Here is an 18,360-nt window from a genome sequence, read left to right as displayed (position 1 = left end):
AAAATCTCTTAATAAAAATTTGGCAAACCACATACAAAAACACATTTAAAAGATGTGTATCATGATCAAGTGGGTTTTATCCCAGGGGTGCAAGGTTAGTTTGACATATGGAAATCAATACATGTAACTCAGCACATAAATAGAGTTAAGAATGTGAATCACATGATTATCTCCATATATGTAGAAAAAGCATTTGACAAAGTCTAGGACCCATTCGTATTTATAATATTAGAGAAACTCGGGTTAGAAAAAACTCATCTCAACATTGTAAAGGCTATATATGACAAACCCAAGGAGAATATCATACTGAATGAAGAAAAACTGAAAGCATTTCCTCTAAAACCAGGAACTAGATAAGGATATCCACTCTCACCACTCCTAATCAAGATAGTCCTCGAAAATCTAGACAGAGCAATCAGGCAAGAAAAGGAAATTAAAGGGAAATAAATAGAAAAAACAATAGGGCAAACTATTTCTGATTGCTGACAACATGATCCAATATTTAGAAGACCATAAAACTCCACCAGAAGATTTCTAGAGCTGATGAACAAATTTGGAAAAGTAGCAAGATACAAGATCAGCATAGAAAATCATATTCCAACTCCAACAATGAATCTGCTGAAAAAGAAATTAGGAAAACTATCCTATTCACAATAACCTAAAAAAAAGTTTTAATAATCAACATAACAAAAGAGGTGAAGGAACTCTACAATGAAAACCATAGAATACTAAAGGAAGAAATTAAATACCTTACAAGCTAGAAAGACTGCCCATGTTCTTATCTACGCAGAATTAAAAATTGTCAAAATGGTCATACAACCTAAAGTGCTATACAAAGAGATCCAATGGAACCCCATCAAAATACCAATGACATTCTTCACAGAACCAGCAATAGCAGATCTGAAATTAATTTTGCAAAATAAGAGACTCATAGTAGCCATAGAAATCCTGAGTAAAAAGAGTGATACCAGACCTTGAATTATGCTACAGAGCTAAATTACAAAAACAGCATGGTACTGTCACCAAAACAGAACTGAAGACCAATGGACTAGAGTAGAAGACACTAAGGCAAACACACATAAATATAGTTATCTGATACTTGGCAAAAGTGCCAAAAACATATTTGGAGAAAAGATAACCTTTGAAACAAATGGTACTGGGAAAATTAAAAATCCACATGAAGAAGAATGAAATTGGACCCCTAGCTCTCATCCTGCACAAAAGTCAACTCAAAGTGGATCACAGACCTAGGAGTTAGATCAAAAACTTTGTAATTTCTAGAAGAAAATGTAGGACCAACACTTCAGCATGTCAGCACAGGAACCAACTTCCTTAAGAAGACTCCTAAAGTACAAGAAATAAAATCAAAATAAGTGGTATGGCATAAAATTAAAAGCATCTGCACAGCAAAGAAAATAAGTGAGAGCATGAAGAGAGAAGTGACGGAATGGAAGAACCGTGCCACCTGCTCCTCAGATGGGGCATTATAATATCCAGAATATATGAGTAACCCAAAAAACTTAAAACCAGAAAAACAAATAACTCAACTAATAAATGTCAAAATAACTAGACAGACATTTCTCAAAAGAAGAAATACAAATGACCAACAAATATATTTTAAAAATCTTCAACATCTCTAGCAATTAAGGAAATGCAAATCAAAACTACATGGAGATTTCATCTCCTTCCTGTCAGAATGGCAAATATCAAGAATACAAATAATAATAAATGTTGGTAAGGATGTGTGGGAAAAGGGACACTCATACATTTTTGGTGGTACTGCAAATTAGAGCAACCACTGTGGAAAAGATTATGGACATTCCTCAAAAAACTAGGAATGAAACTACCATAGGACCCACTTATCCCACTCTTTGGTTTATATTCAAAAGATTTAGAATCAGTATACTCAGTGATGCAGCCACTTCAATGTTTGTAGCAGCACAATTCACAGTGTCCAAGTTATGAAATAAAGCTAGATTCTCTTCAACACATGAATAGAACAAAAAAAAATGTAGTCTATATAAACACAATGGAGTATTATTCAGTCATAAAGAAGCATGATATTGTGGTGTTGCTGCTAAATGAATGGATCTGAAGTCTATGATGCTAAGTGAAATAAGGCAGTCCCCAAAAGTCAAAAGTCAAACGTTTTCTCTGATATATAGAAGGTAATACAACATAAGGGGAAAAATAGAGAAAAGTGAGGAACAAATTCCTTCAAAATAAAGGAAATATCAGGTGAAGGAGATTGAGGAAGGAAAGAATGACAGGATAAGAAAATAATAGTGGAATGAATCTGACTGAACTTTCAACATGAATATACCTCAATGAGTCTCAAAATCAAATATATCCACAAGACACTAATTTTAAAAAAAAACTATAAATTATAGAAATATCAGTGGAGTGGAGGGCAGGGGAAGGGGAGAGTGGAGATGGGGAGGGGGAAGTGTTGGGGACTGAATTAGAGCAAATTATATTCCATGCTATTGTGATTATTTTAAAATGTATCCTGATTATAAATAACTAAAAAGAATCATAAAAATAAGTGGGGAGACATCAATTTAAAAAGCTTATTCATAGAAAGGGATATAATAGAGTGAAGAGACAATCTACAGAATAGGATAAAATCTTTGCCAGCTACTCCTCTGGCCAGATTAATATCCAGAATACATAAGGAACTAAAATAACTCAACAATGACAAAAACACAAAACAAAAAATCCAATCAATAAATGAACAAATGAACTAAACAGACTTTTCTCAAAAGAAGTACAAATTGCCAACAATTACATGAAAAATGTTCAACATCTCTAACTTCCCAGAGAAATTCAAATCAAAAGTTCACTGAGATTCTATTTCATTCCAATCACACTGACAATCATCAAGAATACAAATAATAAATGCTGGTGATTATATGAAGCTACAGGGGAAAATGAATCCTTATGCACTGTTGGTAAGGTTGTAAATTAGGACAACCACTATGGAAATCAGTTTGGAGGTGCCTCAAAAAGCTAAAAATAAAATTGCTATATGATCCAGTTATACTAGCCTCATAATTTATCCAAAAGAAATGAAGTCAGCATACTATAGAGATACATGCATCACCATGTTTATCCCAGCACAATTCACATTAGCCAAGTTAGGGAATCAGCTTGGGTATCCATCAACAGGTGATTGGACAAAGAAAATGTGATATATATATAAATACACACACACACACACACACAATGGAGTTTTACTCTGTCATAAAGAACAAAATTATGTAATTTGCATAAATGGAACTAGAGATCATGTTGTGTTAAATAAGTCAAACTCAGAATGACAAGAATCAAATTTTTTTCTCTCATATGTGAAAGCTAGAGGGGAAAGAAAGGGAATAAAGGGGCATCGTGGAATAGAAGAAAGACTATTAGGGTAAATAAAGGGATCAGGGGAGAGAGAGGTAAAGCATATGACGGAGATATTGAGGAGTGAAATTGATCAAATTATGTTTCTATGCCCAAATTTGCCCTGCCTTTCAATATAATTAATATGTAGCAATTAAAATCTGTTAAAAATGGTATATCAGGGATAAAATAAGCATTATGCAAGAAAAGAAACAAATTCAATTTTAATTTTTTTGTTCTTTCTCTTTTTTAATTAAAAAAGCAGGATTCTGTGGCTTATCAATTACATAGTAATTCCACAGACATTTTTAAACCTAAATATGACATACCCAGCCCAATCCATTTGTCTCAGAGTTAAATACTGGAACCCACACAATACAAAATAGGCTGTGAGATTTTGTGGAAAGTCACCTGATATCAAAATTGGGAAAGTGGAGCTCTGACCAAGCTCTACTACTATCAGGCTGTGTGAACGTAGGTGAATTACACCACATTTCTAGAAGTGAGATTGTTCATATGTTTTAAAAAGACAATTTGGAAATATATAGATTTCCACTAAAGACAAGGTCAAACTTTTTAGTTCATCTACTATTGTCATATTTATGTTCATTTCCTCTGTGGGGGAACATTACAACTACATTACAAATGTTTATAAATGCAGATGCATAAGGAAGATTGACCCTCACAGTTAAACAGTAAGAAGGAGAAATTGTCCTGAACTATACACATATGGGAAAAGGTTGGCTTATTTATGCAGATGTATAACCTAATTCATTGGTGATTTACCTACAGTCCAATGGACACAGAATGTCAAAGTCTGCAGGGCAAGAAAACTCTTGAAATAAGGAGTTGTTCATCAAAGTTCTCAAGCTTTCAGAAAGAAGATGAATAAATTCAAAGTATTGAAGATACAACATGCTGACCATATTTAAAAATACTCTGGTGTACTGGAAGTTGCTGAATAGCTCTTCATTGTTATCACTACAAATGCACAATAGATGACTCTCAACTGGTGCAGTAATTAACTTGACTGTGTTAATCATTTGAAGATAAGTATGTGTATTTCATATATATCAAATTCTGACTGGAAAAAAGAATTTAGACCTAACCATCACAAAGGAATAATAAAAGCAAAAAAAATCTGGTCTATAATTATCTAATTAGATAAATTTCCAACTGCTTTCCATTTTGCAACACAACAAACTTAGAAGTGAAAATCAATAAAATTATTCTTTGCCTAGCCAATATTCTAGTGGCTCAGCAAGAGGTTAGGCAAAATAACCATGGATAAAGACCGCTGCAGCTAGCAGGAGGATGGCATTAATGTTCAGTACAGTCCTCCACAAGGGCTTCTCTGATGTGTCTGTCAATTTCCTCTTTAAGGCTTCTTCCTCCTCTTTGGTCAGTTTGGGCCCTGCCTTCTGCAAACCACAGAATAAGTCATATGTCTTCCTGAGACATCCACGAGATTGCTCAGGATGATCTGAAACAACAAAAAAAGATGAAGAAATCATCACAAAACATGGAAAACAGAAATCCTCGTCAATGTTCTACATATGACCATAAAAAATCATAACAACATATAAATGTTGGAAGAAATCATAGAGAGCTAAATTTGGTTATGTGAAAACAAAAAATCTGCATGGTAAAAGCCCAATAAACAAAGTAAGAACATTGGGGAAAGCATTGGCATGTTGTTTTAGAAAGGTACGAATATCCACAGTATAAAATGAGTTTCTAAAAATCGGAAAAGTCCATCAACTTCCTCATGTAAACATTCTAAAGAGATGAAGAAACAGTTCAAAAAATAAAAATAAAAATGGCTCTTAAGCTCACTCAAAAAAGAGAAATTTAAATGAAAACTTGCTGAAATGCCACTTCCCATCTATCAAAGGCAAAATTTTAAAGTTACATGTTAAGTCTAGAAACAGGAATTGTCTTATGTAAAATACCAATGAATTAGTATCACACAACTCCCTCTGTGCACATGGTCCAGGACAACTTTTCCTTCTTACTATTTCATTGTGAGGGGAAAGCTTCCTTATAATTTATTTGTGATATTTTTAAATCATGCAGGAAAAATATTGTTTAAGTCCAAAGAAGTAGAAATTGGAGAATATAGCAAAATTACATTGGCTTTTTGACCTCACAAATCTCTTAAAACCTATCCCAACAATATATTGGCAAATTTACAAAAATACTTATTTACAAAGCTATTTTGCAGCATTGGAAAATTTAAAAATCATAATGAAATTAAGACTATAATTCCTATACTTAGAAATAAGTGATAATGAAAAGTACACAAAATAAATCCATTAGATGCAACAAAAGTATCTTTGAGGGAAATGTATACATCTTCCAATGTTTTTACATTAGAAAATAAGATAGCCTAAAAATTAATGAAATAATACTCAATTGAAGTCAGCAAGTATAGTTAACAGAGTAAACTCAAATAATATAGATGGAAAAATACACAAATGAGGTCAGAATGTAATGAAATATGAAAGAAGAAGAATAGAAATATATATAAAATTCGTTCTTTGATTAAAGTAAAATAGGCTAGTCTTTAGTAGGATTTATCATGAAAAAAATCACAGAAATTATATTAGGATTTAAAAGGTAATATAAGTACAGAGGCAGAAGAAATGAAAACAACAATATATAGAATAACTTTATACCAATATATTTAAGATGTGTACTAAACAGACACAATCTTAAAAGTATGTAACTTTCCAGAATAGATTAATGAAGAAATGAAAATTCTATAGCCATTATATAAAGTTAATAAGTAGTTCAGAAACTTCTCTCTTTTTCTCCATTTGTCTCTGTTCATCTCTTTCTCTCTCTCTCTCTCTCTCTCTCTCTCACACACACACACACACACACACAGAAACCCCTAATTTTATTTCTGGCAGAATATTAAAATTTCAATGCAGATATCACTCCAATTTTATTAAAATATTTTCATAAAATTAAAAAATGCTACTTTTTATTTATTCTGAGAACACTGATCCTAACACTAAAACCAAATACAATACAGGAAAATTACAGGTCAGTCTTATCACAGGAGTACTGATATAAACAGCTGAAAGAAATAGAAGACATTGGTCCTTTCTTAAATTGAAAGAAACTAAATCAAAACTAAAGAATTAGTGTACAGTTCAAGACACTATATCTTGACATGATAAACCTTGTCAGTACTTTTAAAAAGCATGAGGTAATCAAAGCCACAGTGAAGGATTCTTCCTTCATATTCCTAAAGGAAGTACAATTAGATTTTAGGAATATTTTTTTCTTTTGTACACGAGGTATTTTTTTCTTTTGTACAGGAGGTAGAAATATCCTCTAGGGGGACATGATGCATGTGGGGAAAGTGAAGTAACCTGCCTACTTGGGTTGAAGAAAACAGTAAGAGGTAAGGTTGGGGAGCAGGTAGGTTTAGATACTTAGGCAAAATCAATCAAAATGAATTTGTTGAAAACAATATGTAACTAGAAACAACAAAAGTTTGTAATTATCATTTTAGCACTGCCACTCATTATTATGGATGGACAGATAGATGGACAGGCAGATGAATGAATAGATTACATATGTAACAACTAGTTGTATTGTTTGCTGAAAAGATGAAATTGTAAAGTTTCAGTTTGCCACAAATTGAATAGCTTTTTCAGAAGTTGAATTTCATGGCATTTAAAAAAAAATCTCACCCTAAACCAAGCCATGCACACAGAGTTCCTACATAAAAACCAAGTGTAAGCCAGACATTACCTTCCTCCTCAGTGTCAGATTCTTCATGCCTTATTTCTTCTGCATCTAAATCAATTCGTTCCTCTGTACTGTTCCGAAGAGCCCAGCACAGGCGATACAACTGACCAGAGATACCCAAGTAAGTTAGTGATGGAAAAATGTTCCCAATAATCCATTTGTACCCTTATTTAGTGTATGGTTTAAAAAATCAAACTTAACAAGAGTGTATGTCATAAAATAAAAAAGGCCTCCTGCCAAGTTCACTCACTAAAACATTTTTACTTATAATTATTCTAGCAGATTTTCAAAACTCCAAAAAATATTCTTAGAGCTCCCACTTCTGAATTTGTGATTCCAAAAAAATAAAAGATTTAGCTAACATATACCATGCCCCTTGTTCATTCATTGTCCTATCATCCAACTTCTAATAGCTATATCATAGTTTATAATTTTAAAAATATTTTCTGACATTATATTTCTGATCCATTAGATTTAGATAGCATCTATGTGTTGTTCTTAAGTTCTAATTGCAATTAATATCCTTGTTAGCCTTTGGTAACTCACCTGCAAACTTCTATCAACTATACCAGTACTCTAAACTGTTTTGTAGAATTTAATTTATTTCTGTAATATAAGTAAGATACCTATACTTATTCTGTTATGTTGATTAAGAAATTGAAAATAAATAACATATGTGCTATCATTTTTTATTGGTCACAGATCCAAGTTACGTGATTAGATACAAATAAACACCAACCTTGTGTCATGCTAAGGAAATTGTTCCAATTATCAATAGGTTTTTAAATTTAAAGTCATATTCTCAAAATAATGCATCATTTAATATAATTCACAACTTTCTTGTACCAATTTACAAAATTTTTGTAATTGGCTTTCTTACCTATTATTGACATAGATATATATGCTTTCACCTTATCACAATGATTTCTCATCATAGCTTTACAAGCTCTTATTCATAGCATTTCTTTTATTAGATTAAATCCACTTTCTTTGTAAAGCTCTTTTCCTTGGACTCCTTGAATTCTTCTTAGTTGCATCAATTTTATTCTAGATTTCTCCTCCAAAACTGGAATATCTCACTACTGCTCTAAGAGGTTAGGTACATAACAACACATTTCATGGCTGTCTATGAAAACATTTAATGCCCAATATGCAGTGTAAATATTGGTGATGAATTCTGGTGATATTTCTTTGGTAAACTAATTTCACCTACTCTGTGCTTAAGTTTACCCATCCACATAGCATCTACTGGTCACTTCTCAAGGAAATATAAAATATATATTATTTGAGATTAATGTTGATTAATTGATGATGCAAAATAAAAATATACATGTTAGAAATAAATTCAATCAACATTAGTATTTAAATTATTCATATTTTTAAGTGATTAATATTTTCTGTGTCCCTATGGTGCCCCCCTTCCAGAGATAATTGCTAAAAACTTCAGATGTGAGCATGTCAAGATTTTTTCTATGCATAGATGAAGACATTTATTCCTATGTGTGTTTTATTACAACTATGATATTAGACAGTAGTATAATACTCTGTATATGTTTTTCCCATTTAGCCATAATACAGACATTTTTTTTAAATCCCTGTTCATTTTATTAAGTTCCTGAGTCCAGCACTTTTTTTAATATATTTTAGTTGTAGATGGACACAATACCTTTATTTTATTTTTTTTTATGTGGTGCTGAAGATCAAACCCAGTGCCTCACATGTGCCTGGCAAATGTTCTACCACTGAGTTACAACCACAGCCCCTTACAAACATTTTTAAAAGCAAATAACAAAGCTCCCTCATCTTGTATCGATTCCTTTAGTGGTGGAAATTCAGATTGTCTTCACTTTTTCTATTATAAAACATTTGCAGAGAAAATCCTTTTACAAATATCTTCCTACCTTTATACATTTTTCTACATAAGCTACTAAAAATGAAATTCTTAACTCATAAGGTTAGAAATCTAAAAATTGACAAATGTTGTCCAATTGCAAATTATAAAATGCATACCCTCAGCAATTCTGGACTGCGGGCATTCTTTCACATCCCATCAACATTGTACAATATTCATATTAGGTACTTTCATCTATTTGAAAGGCAAAAGATGAATGCCATTCTATTTTTCCTTTTCTTGCCCCCTGCTACCATGTGCTTTTTCTTTTTCATCTCTGTTGTCAGTGTTTGTTTATATATATGAGGTTCAACTTGCCCCCAAACTGGCCCCTCTCAGATGACAGTTCTGCTGTTAGGTGTCACAGTCTCTTAGGCAACAGATCCCTGACTCTTAAGCAACACTAAGTGTTTCTCCCTGGTATGTTTTAACAATGGTGTAGATTTACCTACCAATAGCATTCTGCAGTTTAGGGATTCTCTAGCCCATTTCCTAATCTCTTAATTCTTAATCACTGGTGCTTTTTACATACTAAGGCAGAAAATTGTTGTTTAGTTGAATGACAGGATGACAATACTCTCTTTTTTTCTACTTTATGTGGTGCAATGATTTCATCGACCTGAGATTTGTGTACCAGTTGTCACTTAAGAAGGCAAAGAACTCTTATTTTACAATGAGAAAATTGCCATTACACAATACTCACATGTACATCAGGAATGGGTTTCGTTAGGAAGGAAATCCCCAGGATGGCCAGCAGGGATAAGCAGAAGAGAATGATGGAAAAGTACATATAGTGCACTCCACAGATGATCTTGGGACAGTCACTGGCAACCAAGCAGGTCCCTGTTCCATAGGCAAACTCTGTGATCATACGAATAAGGCCTATCACAAGCCCAATTATTAGACCCCAGAATGCTCCCTGCAAAGGAAATAACAATAAATCAATGTTTAGAAAAGATGATGAATCAATCAAGTAAATCATGATTATCATTCAGCCTACTTTCTCAACTAATGACAAACAAAGGGCTAATCATGAGCACAAGTTTATGAAAGCAGTTTTATGAAAGTTGCAATGTACTTTGCTATCTCAGCCAAAGAAACAATAATTCTCACTCTGGCAGGAAAATTTTTTCCCAGTTTTTGCTTACTTGTTCATTGACTCTTTTACAAAAGATGGCAAGCAGGAAGACAGCTGCAATTGGAGGCCCAAGGTAGCTGGAAATTGATGATAGGTAATGGAACAGCTGTCCTTTTTGAGATACTTGTACTAATGGAACCCATGCAATGCTGACGACAAGTAATATGATGACAAATATCCTGGTAGGAGAAAAAAATGTTTTGAATATTAAGCAAAAGTATCATAAGCACCTCCATTTCACTTTAGTTCTCCTTTTTAATATTTTTTAATTGTCAGTGGACCTTTTTATTAATGTGGTGCTGAGAATCAAACCCTGTGCCACTGAGCCACAACCCCAGCCTCTCACTTTAGTTCTTTAATTCATTCTTTTGGCCTTCCATTAATTTTTCTAACAAAATTTATGTTCTAGACTCGACATGAATCCATGCCATGCTTAACACTTGTGATTAGTAAAATGTCAATAAATTGCTTCTTTATAACTCATCATGATATGTTATCTATGAGACTAAGCATCCATTCATAAGACAGTTCAAATGTCAGCAATTGACTAATAATTCCTTCATGCAATGTATATATCAGTTAGAAATTCCACTTTTATATACCAGTAATTATAATGTACCAATTAAAAAACAATAAATAAATAGAAGGAAGACCAATAAAGGAAGGGGATCAGGGTGAGGAAGGAGGGAAGAGAAAGGGGAAATACTGGGGATTAAAATGGAGCAAATTATGTTATATGCATCATGAATGTGTCAAAATGAACCACATTGTTATGCATAACTATAATGACCTAATAAAATGAAATAAACTACGGGAAGTCAACATTATGCATAACACACAGTATGGTCAATAAACTACACCCAATAACTTTATTATTATTATTAGAAAGTCATGTACCTCTCCTGCTCTTAGCTTTAATTCCTTTCTATCACATGAAAAGTGAAATCCAGTTTCCTTATGACTTCAATACCCCTGCAGACATCACCTCTGGCACCTTCCTAAGCTTGTTTCTTATCATCTTGTGCAAATCTCACTCTTTGTTGTTAACCTAAACACCATTAATTCTGTCTTAATTTTCTTCCTAACATGTCTTGTTACCTAATGGAGCAACATTTATTGTGTTTTCTCCATAAAGACCTAAGTCCCACGAAGCAGGAATTTTTAAGTAGTGGTGTGGGTTTTTTTCATATTTGTGTTCTGGGAGAAAAATCAAAACTCATTAGTATTTATATTCCATGATTTTATAATTGTCAAAATGAATTATAATGTTGTATATAACTAAAAAGAACCAATAAAATTTTTAAAAACTAGGTAAGATATCATTAGACTTAAAGAAGTGTTGTGCTCAATATTTTTATACCTATTAATGAGCCTACTGCATCCTAGGACTCCTGAATTCCAGTTTCACACATGCTCTCCCATGAGAACATCAAGGTCTGACTGTTCCTTTTGTTTTACTGTATTTGTACAGAGTCAAGATATGGACAAAGTGAGGTCTTCAGGTTTTTCTTCCAAGTGTTAAATTTCCTAAAGCTGTTACTGTTAACAACAAAGCACAATCTTTTAAATAGATGATCAGTTTCTTTTGACACCAACTTCACAGAAAATTTGTCAGTACCCTCCCAAGATTGGTTTTCACAGGCACTGAACTTCTGGACTGTGCTGAGTGTCCCTACTCTGAAGCCACTGATATATGAGTCCCCAGGTTGCTCTATTCAGTGAATGAGCTACGGAGAAGGGAGAGATTCTAGGTTAAGAGAACAGTTCCCCTTCCACTTAATTGAAAAGCTTCAATGTAAACTTCAAGCGTTAAGCCACAAGTACATAATGACATATTTTCACTATATAAAATACACACAAATACATTACCAAAAAAAAATTGAAAGGATAGAAGGAGAAATGTTATCGCTTTGGGGGGGGGATATGTATCCCCCAAAAGCTCATATGTGAGACAATGCAAGAAGGTTTAGAGATGAAATGCTTGGGTTTTGAGAGCCTTAATCCAATCCGTGAATTAATCCCCTGATGGGGATTAACTGGGTGATAACTGTAGGCAGGTAGGGTGTGACTGGAGGAGGTGGGTCCCTGGCGGGTGTGTATTTGGGGTATATATTTTGTCTTTGTTGAGCAGAGTACTCTCTCCCTGGATCGCCCCCACCCCCTCTGCCCTACTTCCTGGTAATGTCCTGAGCTGCTGTCCTCTTCCACCATGATGTTCTGCCTCACCTAAAACCCCAAGGAATGGAACAGGTCTTCTATGGAGACCTCTGAAACTGTGAGTCACAAAATACACTTTTCTTCTTCTAATCAGTCTTGTCAGGTTTTTTGGTCATAGCAGTGAAAAAGCTGACTAAAACCACATTTAGAATTATTGTGCCTGTCAATTTGATTATTTTTACAAGTGTCATAATTATTTTTTATTTCAAGATCTTTTCCTGCATTCTTGTTAATCATAACTAATAAATTTTAAAAGGCCAAGAGTGAAAGATATGTAAACATATAGCAATCTACCATAAAGAATTATGTGTCCATGAGTACCAAGAGATGTTGACAAAATCCTCAATCCAGAAGTCCATGAAAAATAAATTCAAATATATTACAATAATGGAATATCATATAGCAAATGACTGAATAAACTACAGCTACAAATAACAGCATGGCTAAATGTCACAAACAGCCAGGATATCTACTGGGCTATTCTATTGATAATAGTGCAAAACTAGAAAAGACTAAACTACAGCATTGGAGGTTACAGTGATTATTTTTGGAAAGATGGGGCCCAACAGGAAATTTGGGTGCTGGTAATTTCCATTTCTTGATTTGAATTTTAAAAACATTTTATAAAATGCTATGACCATATAGAATCCACTTACAAATTGTGAAGTGGGAAAAGGAAACTATACTATCTAGTATTTCTCCTTATTTCCTTCCACCTCACTGTGTGCAAGGCCGTCAAACTGCTTCGGGCCCCCTGGGTTGACAAAAGTATCCAAACAGCCTTTTGTATTTAGTCACTTTGCTGAGTCTGTCCCTTCTAACATGACCCAGTCATTAATCAATGTAGCTATTGAGTGGATAACTTACCCTATTAATTCTGTGCCATACATGGAAACTTCTAGAGAAAAATTTCTAGGGTTTTTTGAAGATGTGGATGAGGGGGTGGTTAGGAGAAGAAGAAATAAGAGACAAATATGCTTGAAAGTCTGAAAAAACAACTATTTGATTTTAAAGTCTGGCCTCAATTTTTATGTTTAGAAAGAGCAAAGTTGAATTAAATGTCCTCTACTTTCTTCACTTTAGAACTGTTTGATTACTTTCATTGACGTCAAAGGCTAAGAGTTGTAGTTCACTTCCACATCTGCCTTTCCCCAGAGAAATTCTAAATACAAACCAGATTCCCTTACCGTCCAACTATCAGGAGCTCTTTCTCTGATGCCTGCTTTCGAATATTGGTATAGATGTCAATGGAGAAGAGGGTGCTGGCACTATTGAAGATGGATGTCAAGGAACTCATGAGAGAGGCCAACATGACGGACAGCATCAGACCTCTCAGTCCTAAGGCCAAGAGAAAGTGCAAACATCATTTAGCAATTGGATGTCATGGTCTACAAGGTTCTTGCTAAAAACAGAAAGCCATATAAAGATTAAAATGTCACCTGGAACATTGATTAACTACTGTAGTTGTAGTTTCTTTTTACTTATTTATATATAACATCAGAATGCATTACAATTCTTATTACACATATAGAGCACAATTTTTCATATCTCTGGTTGTATACAAACTATATTCACACCAATCCGTGTCTTCATACATGTACTTTGGATAATAATGACCATTACATTCCACCATCATTTCTAACCCCATGCCCCCTCCCTTCCCTTCCAACCCCTCTGCCCTATCTAGAGTTCGTCTATTACTCCCATGCTCCCTCTCCCTATCCCACTATGTATCAGCCTCCTCATATCAGAGAAAACATTTGGCATTTGGTTTTTTGGGATTGGCTAACATTTTAATAATAATCCAGTACATAATTTTAGTACTAATTATAAGCATATTTATAAGCTGAAAACTAATTTTGGAAAAGAGTGAAGAATCCAGTATCATCTTTCTTTGGAAAAGAAGGTCTTGGTTTCCTGAAGAGTTTGAGAACCAGAGAAGTAGAGGCCCAGTAGATAACACTGCTGAAAAGCCCTTTGGTGGGAAAAGTTGAGGGTTTTGAAACATAATGAAAGGTTCAACTTCTCACTTCAGTTCCTTCTGCCCCTTAGTAATGGACCTAAATCTGCTAAGACAGAGTAGAAGATGGTCTTGATCCTGAAAGAGCAAGGGTTCTAACAGAACCTGCATCTGGTTCACTCTTTATCTCCAGGCTCATCATATGGTTGGCAGCATGTGGAAGGGGCTCATGAAATATCTGAATAGAATTGAATTAATGGAAGTAAGAATACTAAGGCTTATTCTACAACCCTTCCTGATGGATAGAACAGACATCTGAAGCTGTGTAAGCAAGGACATTCACTTACCAGCAGGCATCAGTTCCAGCACCATCATTGGGTAGGCATAGTTAGTGCAGCCAACTTCAACACCACAGTGCTTCACACATTCAGAAGGTACAACACAGGCAACTATATCTGCAGAGATGTGTGGAGTTAGTGCAGTGAGCAGGTAAAACCCACAAACATTGAACATAGAGATAATGTATAAGACCATTAATGGGATAAAATATATTTTCCTCAAAATTGGAGATTCTGCTTTGAACTTCATACAATGGATCCTGTCCTTCTTTGCCCAGAACACAGCATCCAAGTATCTCATCTCCAAAACTCCCTTGCACTGGCCATGGGGCAGGGCTCTACTTTGGGAGATAATGTGGCCAGATCATTAATGCAAACAGAAAGAGCTGATCCCATCTTCCAGAAAATGGCAAGAGAACCAGTTCTCCCAGGAGAATGATGCTCCAGAAATATGAAAACACCCAGGAAGCTAGGCCCAGTGTCCAGTCACATTTTTCTCAGTGTCATTTGCCTACATCTAGGAAGATGTCACTGTGATGGTTAATTGGGTGACTATCCCATGAGGTATGAAGTCTCACTTCTGTGGCAGGTGATGAAATTTTGCTTAAGCAATATTAGGACAACAGATATGAAAAAGTGTTGCATATCCACCCAGAATAATAACACTAGCACAGCATCTTCTTTTCATTTTGTTCTTTTCTAATACTTTTCCACAGAGAAACCAATATCTTTCACTGGGGGATCATCTTTGAGATAATATTTTGCAGCATTCTTTCTACAATAACATAATAACTTCAACAATTTCCACATTTTTAAGATAATCTTTTCCCCTAGTGTAGAATTTTCCATAAATGAGGTAAACAATAATTATTTGGCTATATTCTGCTAGGTGATTATTGATACATTTTTTACTGTTATAAATAGTAAGAATTTCACAATAAGAAGTGATGTTTACCACTTGATGGTCATTTTGAGATTTCAGTGAAATAAACTAATGTTTATTTGAAAAAATACAGAGTGGATTTAGTGTTAGCTAACAGATTGCTCCTAATAAAAAATGAAACCCCAGTTAGCCAGAAAAAGATCAGCTATATTTTCTTTACTTTTCACAGTAAAGAAAAAAAATGCTGATTTTTTAGGGATATTGTCAATATTAATAACTATCCTCACCTGAATCAGAAATGAATGGTCCCTCCAAAAAAATCTGATTCTGATAGCAAAAGCTGATTCAATTCTACAGTTATCTCAGAGACCAAGAAGTATGAATTTATCTCAAGACCTTTTCAGTCAGAGATGTGATTAAACTCCATGACTACAGATCACTCAAGTCATCTTTGCCCAATTCTACCTCAACCTTCAGTGCTCTTCTCTCATATTCTCTAGATTTCCTTAAATTCAAGCCACTCATGAAAATAGTACTCACTGTCTCAAATATATACTAAGAGACAGGCAAGCATCATTAAAAACAATAAAAAACAGTGTCAAATAGCCAAATTTTCCTGTTTTTCATCCCCTTCACAAATCTTGAATTCTTCTTTTACTTCCATCCAGAATTGGGTTTTTTTGGGGGGGCGGGGGACGGGGGCATTGATCATGGGTTTATACTAAAACTTTAAAATATTTCTTAGGATTCATAATAAAAAGAGGATATATGGATTCATGGCTTGCCTGTATATAGGATACGACTGATCATTCCTGGCATCACCATGAAGAATATGGGCAGAATCTTCAAATAGCCACACATGATGCAGGCAGCCTTCACGTGAGACATATTCTTGCCACACAGGCAGCGTTGTACCATAATCTGCCAGGAAAAATACAACATATTAGTAAAATAATGAGGTAATGATTTCCAAGGAGGTTAGTGTCTTTGTTCAGGGTTTAATGTTGCAATAAGAAATTACATCATGGTTAGTGGAAAATAATGGGCATTAGAAAAAGGCCAAGATTTGAATTACTACTCATTTTGCACATATGTGATCCCTGTGAGTCTGAGGTTTCTCATTCATAAAATGCAGGGCATTCTGAATAATTACTATGATGCATAGTAATAACTTTGTTACATAGAAATCAATACACATTAAACTACAATTAAAGTATTTTTAAAGCTCCAAGATTGCAGATCAACAATCATAATGTGCTTTATTAGTTGCAAAGAAGTTATATTGATGCTACCACAAGTTGTGTAAATTGCGTCTTTAATATTGTAGGCATTATCAGCAGATCCCTACTTTAATTATGTAATGGCACCCTTGGGAAATAGACATTTGCCATAGAAACACTATAGTCAGACAATCATCAGAACTGAGCACTGAAACATTAATTTTCAGATTTCTTCAAAATATTCTGAGAATCTCATCTAGTTACAAATCAAATATGATAGCACTGGGGAAAATAATGCATGTGGTTTTGTAATTTCTGCTTAATTTGTGCAGTCTTTTAACTGAGAATTTTCTAGCAAAGGAGTGTTTATACCTATAATGTCAAGACTTCTCAATATTTTTAAAGACCATCAAAATAGGGATGTCCTTAAGATAATCAATTTATTAGTGTTAACACTGGTATCATTTAATGATGGGTAAGAATATGGCATTTTTTAGACAGGTCTAGAAACAAACAGTTGACAAATAATAAGTGAGGACAGAAACCCTGTGAGCAGATAAGCAGGATCAGGTATCAGATCTAAACAAATGTGAGGCTGCTTGCAAAGCGTAAGTCAAGGAGTCAGAAATGAAATAAATATAATAAAGAAGGTTCTAAAATTCATAAAGAAATTTTGCATTATTTGACAGATATTTTGAGAAAATCAGTTTATTACTTGGGTAGTACAGACATTTTAACTATATAATTCTTCCAACTCATGAACATGGGATATTTTTATTTATTTGTGTCCTCTGTTTATTTAATCAGTATTTTAGAGTTTCAATTATAGAAATTTTTCACTTCCATGGGTAGTTTATTCCTAGGTATTTTAATTTTTTATCTACTATAAATGGGATATTTTCTTTAATTCTTTTTCAGAAAATTTACTGGTAGCTTATAGAAGTACAACTGATTTTTGTATGTTGATTTTGTATCCTTCAAGTTTACTTAATTATTATATATAGTTCTAATAGTTTTTATTGTGGCCTTTAATGTGATATTAGACATATATATATCAGAATATATCTCAATATGCAAATATAGTCACCCGCAACAGAGACAATTTTATTTACTCCTTTCTAATTTTCTAATCTGGGTATTCTTTATCTTTTTCTCTTGCCTAATTGCTCTGGATAGGACTTCCAGAAGTATGTTGGATAGAAGTGGTGAAAGTGGGCATACTTGTCTTGTTCAATATTTTATTTTATTTTTTTTTTTTTGGAGTCTCCAAAATAAATATTTATTTTTATTTATTTTTTTTTATTTTTTTTTATTTTTTATTGTGGGTTGTTCAAAACATTACAAATTTCTTGACATATCATATTCGACACTTTGATTCAAGTGGGTTATGAACTCCCACCTTCACCCCATACACAGATTGCAGAATCACATCAGTTACACATCCATTGATTTACAAATTGCCATCCTAGTGTCTGTTGTGCTCCGCTGTCTTTCCCATCCTCCACCCTCTCCCTTTTCCTCCTCTCTCCTCTCTCTCTCTCTCCTCACACGCACACACACACAC

At 33.9% G+C, this 18,360-nt stretch overlaps 1 protein-coding gene across 2 annotated transcripts in view; it reads right to left on the bottom strand.

The window, feature by feature from the left end:
- Nucleotides 1-3,550: 3,550 nt before the first annotated feature.
- LOC107158454 (solute carrier family 5 member 4-like) overlaps nt 3,551-18,360 on the bottom strand; it is a 54,444-nt gene continuing 39,634 nt past the window's right edge. The window contains exons 9-15 of one of the 2 annotated variants that reach the window (XM_015504880.2): nt 16,362-16,497; nt 14,703-14,810; nt 13,583-13,733; nt 10,189-10,357; nt 9,744-9,959; nt 7,153-7,252; nt 3,551-4,867 (exon numbers count right to left, since the gene is read on the bottom strand). In XM_015504880.2, coding sequence (XP_015360366.1) covers nt 4,653-4,867; nt 7,153-7,252; nt 9,744-9,959; nt 10,189-10,357; nt 13,583-13,733; nt 14,703-14,810; nt 16,362-16,497 — 1,095 coding nt within the window. In that variant the 3' untranslated portion in view covers nt 3,551-4,652. Of the gene's footprint in view, nt 4,868-7,131; nt 7,253-9,743; nt 9,960-10,188; nt 10,358-13,582; nt 13,734-14,702; nt 14,811-16,361; nt 16,498-18,360 lie in introns of both variants that reach the window. The other variant, XM_015504879.2, reaches the window with a different exon arrangement.

Source organism: Marmota marmota, unplaced genomic scaffold (assembly GCF_001458135.2).
Source record: "Marmota marmota marmota unplaced genomic scaffold, marMar, whole genome shotgun sequence".
In the NCBI taxonomy this organism is placed as follows: Eukaryota; Metazoa; Chordata; class Mammalia; order Rodentia; family Sciuridae; genus Marmota; species Marmota marmota.
This window is presented reverse-complemented; position numbering and strand designations above follow the sequence as displayed.